The sequence below is a fragment of the Toxoplasma gondii genome, chromosome X (genome assembly GCF_000006565.2).
Source record: "Toxoplasma gondii ME49 chromosome X, whole genome shotgun sequence".
Taxonomy (NCBI): Eukaryota; Apicomplexa; class Conoidasida; order Eucoccidiorida; family Sarcocystidae; genus Toxoplasma; species Toxoplasma gondii.
The window spans coordinates 7,478,965-7,484,611 of NC_031478.1; the positions used below are offsets into that span (position 1 = coordinate 7,478,965).

Below are 5,647 nucleotides of genomic sequence, written 5' to 3' on the forward strand. Positions count from 1 at the left end.
GCTCCGTATCGTCCCCTAGTCAAAACGAAGCCTGCCCTACTTGTAGTGCACAACTATGTCACTGGCAAGCTCGTTTGCTTTACATCTAGCATCGTAAGCTTTGTCGCACTATATCTCTGCTTCGTGTCGAGTAGACGATCCGTGCGGCGTGGAATCGTAAGAAGCAGAATACGTTAGCCTTCGGCCCGAGAAGCCAATTTCTACAAGCCCTCTGCTGCGTGTACGGTGACGTCGGGCGGAGAGACTCTGAAGCTCTTACGGGGCTGTATTCATCCTTTCTGCTGCTACTTGAACAACTGGATTTGAGAGATGTTTCTCCGGTTGGTGATGAACTGAGGTTCCCATTCGAACCCGGAACGCAGTAGTGTAACACACTCTTGAATACCACAGGAAAGGTCACGGTGGCGGTGGCCATGGAATGCGTTGTCTTTGACAATGAACAAGAAACACGACGCATGACCCGCTTGGACACGGAAGCCGTCCATCAGCACGGCCAGAGGATGGGGTCTTCTCAAGGGAGGGCATGGAGTACGATACTTTTTCTCCTACCACATTTGGACTGTTTCGTCGTTGAAGATGAGTTCGTGCGATACAACCCTCCAGTCACAGACACGGTGACTCTGTGTGCATCCATTAATTCAGATCGTCCGTTTAGCATCTCGCGAATGCTCCGCTCTTGTCTTTCCTCTGACTGCACCGCGTCTGTCTCCAGATCAGCGCTCCTTCAGCATCAGCACTCCACAGCTTGGTCTGCTGCTGCCACAGTGTATTGTTCACTGAACATTCAGTTTTCGCCGTCTGACGCGAGCTCCTGGAGTGCCCATCGGTCGTGAAAGAAGACTTCCTCCTGTGAAAAGCCTTGTAACTGTCAGCAGAATCGCCGAAGGCTCTAAGTAACAATAAATGACTAAAGGTTTCCGCGGACACGTGCTACATGTAATCCGCACCCCAGGTGTGCCACTGTTCCTATCTGCATCGTGTTTTGTTGTATGTGTCACCTTACCGCGCGTGAGTGTGCCGCGCGTACGATACACCACCCTTGACAGTGTGAAACAGGGTTGATGAACTAGTCTGGTGGACTGCGCTGCAAGCCGCGGAGCAGGAGCTCAGTCGTGTGCTGACTACATTCTAGGAGACGCTACAGCCGAAGCCATCGTCCAGCCTTGTGATAGTACGGAGTGTCAAATACCCTGTCTTCCGGCTGCACTCACACAGAGCTCGTCACTTGACCGTTGCATTAAGCCCCGTATCGTTTCGATCCCTACAGCTTATAGAACGAAATTTTTGTATGACATTTTTTTTAACTTAGTAGCGCTTGCAACGTGTCAGGAACCTTGCTTCACAATTACACTTGGCGGATACCTGCATTTTTGATAACCAGTCGCTTGAACTTTCTAATTGCAGCCTTGTATGGCTGGCAAACCGCATGCTTTGATGGTATTATGCAGTAGAATTGGATGCTGTTTTACCGAGCAATAAACGTAATACACGCATTTGCTGGAGTTTCCGCGCCAGCGTGGGTCCGATGTTGCCTGGCGGGCACGTGCTCTGAGTAGCAGCGAGCCAAGTGGGGCACAGTGTCGACGTCTCCTGCGGAGTTGGTGTTTCGTTGGCTATTCTTCCCCGGCTGTTTCCATCCAGGTTCACTTCCACCCTTAACCGAAGTATCGGGAAGCTGAGCCAAGTTATGCCTCGAGGGCGTTCTTTTATTCCGTCACTACAACCGTTGTAAACCGTTCCAGCTGCTCCCCCATTCCATTCACACGGAGGACGCAAGGCCGCACTGTCGCGCACCCTTTCGTGATTCTTCTGATTGCCACGATGATGAATCTACCATCGGCAGCCACTGCCGCCTTTTTCACAGTATATTTTGGCGACCTGCGCGACTTTCGTATCAGGAGTCTGGTAGGGGCGACAAATGTTGTGGATTCGATAACAGCTATCGATGGCAAGGCCGATGATAGCGGCGCGACCCTCGTGGCCTCATCCCCAGCCACACAGGGCGAAGCGGAACATCAGGTGACACAGGTTGAGATTTTTTCGAAGAGCTCAAGGAAGTAGGCTTTAAAAGATGAGGCTGGACGTAGAGTCTTCCCAGCACCGAAATATGTGGGGAGGCGCGGAGACGCTAGGACAGCTGAAACACGATTCAAGTATCACACAGGGTGCAAGCTATAGGATTCTGATCGGAGTTAGCGGCATTCACGCTAAGGGTCGTCCCTTTTGTCTACCTTGATGCTATTCTCGGCTTTGTGAAGCCATTTGACGTGCCAAGTGCTGTCTTCGCAGACTGGGTGCACACGACCAGTGCGTCCGCTCCGGTACTGCTCCTGCCGTACTTGATCTGTGACAACAGCCTGATGTGTGCGTGCCCCTTCTACTACAGCATCCCCAACAAGAAGACAACCATGGCGTTACATCGCATTAAGAAGGCGAATGCGATCACAACGTTCTGGCTGCTGACAGGCGTCTTGGGTCTCATGCTTGTTTCTGTCAAGCTACTTAAGTGCCGGCAAGACCTGCTGAGAAACACCGGTAGAGGACCTGAAGGAAACACGGTGCGGAGACTTGCAGAAGGCGGCGATTACAACGACAAATGTGTAAGCTCGGCTGTCGCATCAACGTGTTGCCGTCCGTGCGTCTGTCCTTGTTAGAAAGGGGATGACTCGAGACTCACTAACTATCACTTGCCAGACCAGGTACGGCCTAGGGTTGTGCCATACAGGCGAGGGCGTCTCATTCAGGTTCATCGCCAGTAAAACATGTTCTCTCTACAATGCGAGCGAGTGGCTTCTTTCACAGCGTGGTTTTTTGTAGAGAGCGTTTCCGTATCATCAGCGCCCTTTCCTGGAGAGAACACACTCGTCGTCTACCTGAGGCGAAACACATACTTTATCTGAGTAATTAAAACTCATCAAGTGGCGAGAGGCTGCACAGAAGTAGTTCACCGGACGCGAATCAGCGTAAGGACTCGTGGCACATGCGCTTCACTCAAATAGGGTTGAGATGATGCAACAAGCAAGACGTGGGGCGCACGTTCGCGGGGAACAACGCGATTGTATTTTCGCAGTGCAACTCTCTTCGTAAGCCTCTTGATGAGGGAGATTTCCTTCTCCCCCTTCGACTGTCGCGCGTACGTAACGGGTCCGGCGCGATGAGGTGGTGTATCTACAGCTCCAGGAAGTACGTTCCGATGGCGAAGCAGCCGTTGGAGGTGACTAGACAGATGGTGGCACTTTGCATCAGATCAATCACCGGGCAGCTCTGTCCTGTGGCTTTCTCACGGACACTTGAGAGATTACACCCTTCTCCTCTATGAATGGAAGAACCGAGTGGGTGTGTTAGGGACGTGTTATATCGTGTTGTGCAAAGGAACTGTCTGCAGATCAAGTTGCACGATTTTCTCGCGGTCGTCACGACTATGTGCGAATGTCTGCTAAAGTGATTTGTTATCTATGGCGGTTGGGGTTGGTCCTGGGTTCCCCGCCACAGCGCTGGTAGACATATTTGGCGAAGTTAAAGCCCGAAGCGGCACTGCCTCTCAGTCGATTCGCGTGACATGCATCGTGTGATGCCAGCTGACGGGTTGGCGGTGGCCTGACGGTGGCTGGTCACTGAAGCAAGTGGGAGAAAGCGTGCGGTGAATACTTTGCAGTTTATATGAACTACCTCTTCCTGGGGGTTTACCGGAGCCAAGTTCTACTATGTTAAGGGAGTCTAGCTTCAGTTGATATCTAATTGGTTTTTTGGGTGTGTGTCCAGTGGGTTCATGGGGGGTAATGTGCTGGTGTGGACAGAGTGTGCGAGTGCTTATGTACGATTGCAAGCTTTTTGCTTTGCTGGCTCTATCATGTATCTAGTGGATTAGTAGCGTTACTTGGCTCAGTAAATTTAAACGGGATGTGTAGGTTGAATCTGCGCGTCTTGCAGTTGAACGCGTGGAGCCGAGTGGAGTCGGATTGACCCTTTGTCTGCCGATTCGAAAGCGTGGCTGTGATATCTTGGGTTGAGGCTCCAGGCCCACCTCCGTTCCTTCACACAGACTGCCTGGCGGCCTATGTGAAATTTCCTACCATCTCATACTAAACTGAGGAGTCCGGAGTTCTCCGACAGGGTGTCGGTGCACAGTCGCGGGCCTCGAAGACTGTGACTTGGAGTTGTTATGAGCGGACAAGCAGAAACAGTGCGAGACTCTGGGCAACACCAGCTACCGGTGACGCCACAGTAGGGACGCCTATGTGCGTGCCAGGCAAGCGACCATCAGGAACAGGATCCGCAACTCGTTGTTCGAGTGTGTGGCACGCCGGGGGAGAATCGTTGAGCATATAGTTGCGGACGGTGCTGCTATATTTTTGAGGTATTCGCATCTGAGAATTACCGTTGGAGCGGTCGAAATATTGTGGCAAGAAAGGATTCGAGGTGACCCCCAGGTGTCGTTGTGGGCTGGCGTGCATGTCTCGAGGAGCCTCGTTTGTCGGAAACATGCGAAACAAGATACCAAGCTCGGTACGGTGTGGCATAGTGACGTGATTTGATTTCATGCGGCGGTCTTAGGAGCACAGCGTCAACTTCGTGGTGTGACGTTTTGGTGTTGTGTCACTACTATTTCCGGCTGGTTTCTACTTGTTTCCCTTCCTCAGCTTGAACATGTACGACCCGTCGCTGAGGCGTCCGCAGTTACTACAAAGGAATATGTTCCAGTTCAAAGGCGTCGTCTCGCGTGAACAATGAACCTAAGGGCTCACATTGGGAGAACCTATCACACCCAGATAACTCAGTACCAGCCAACCGGTTCGTAACACCACTTCATATCGTACCTGAATGGTATTTTCTAGCATATTATGCGGTTTTAAAAGTATGTCTTTGAGCCGGGTAGTGGTGGTGCGGGCCAGGCCAATGATGGCGCCAGTGCGTGTAGAATTCCTCATATGTACCCTGTCTGTGTACCCCACCTGCAAAGACACTTAGAAAGGTCATCTCCTGTATCGGAAGTCGCTCATGCGTCCCACACGCGGTATGACGAGGCATCTTTCTCCAGCTCAACACCGTATGTCCGGGAGGCGAGGTAGTTGTTGTTTGGAGACAGCGAAAAGATCTGTTAGATAACTGGTAGCGTAACACTCCAGCAGGCGGTTTGTGGCTACCCATTGATTGTGATGAGAGTTCCTATTATTCTGCGGTTGACTGAGGACGCGCGATCAGGTGTTGGCATCTGGCGTCGGAGGCATGTGATGCCCAGGAGCGTCAAGTAAAACGGTCCGCACTAGAGCCGGAGATCCAGCAGCACTCGGTCACAGTTGCTCTCGATATGGTGGGGGTCTGTCGTGGCACCAGACGCGTCAGGCGGGCATCGAAGCCTCCGTGCTGACACAGGGTGGGGTATGATGAGCTGGAGGATTTGTCGTTGACTAGTGCTGTTGCGGTAGGATGATTGGACGTATGCAGTTACTGGACGTGAGCGAGAGACACCAGGCGTCTTCTGTTGTCCGACGCAGCTGTCACTACATGTCGAGATTAGGGTTCGGGTACACGGTGCAACGAGGTGTGTTGGGTTGACGGCGGACGCAGTGGTGGCGGGAGCGAGGACGGATACCGTGTGTCAGAGAGGCTAGAAGTCCAGTTCGAGTCTGGCACGATGCGTGGACGT

General features: G+C 52.3%; 1 protein-coding gene across 1 annotated transcript; it reads left to right on the plus strand.

The window, feature by feature from the left end:
- The first annotated feature begins 1,440 nt into the window (after window positions 1-1,440).
- On the plus strand, window positions 1,441-4,948 carry TGME49_301890 (Toxoplasma gondii family B protein). Its single transcript, XM_002372024.2, has 3 exons — window positions 1,441-2,057; window positions 2,387-2,600; window positions 3,175-4,948. Exons 1-3 carry the CDS (start codon window positions 1,822-1,824, stop codon window positions 3,220-3,222), a joined length of 498 nt encoding a protein of 165 aa, XP_002372065.2. The 5' UTR covers window positions 1,441-1,821; the 3' UTR covers window positions 3,223-4,948.
- The last annotated feature ends 699 nt before the right edge of the window (window positions 4,949-5,647 follow it).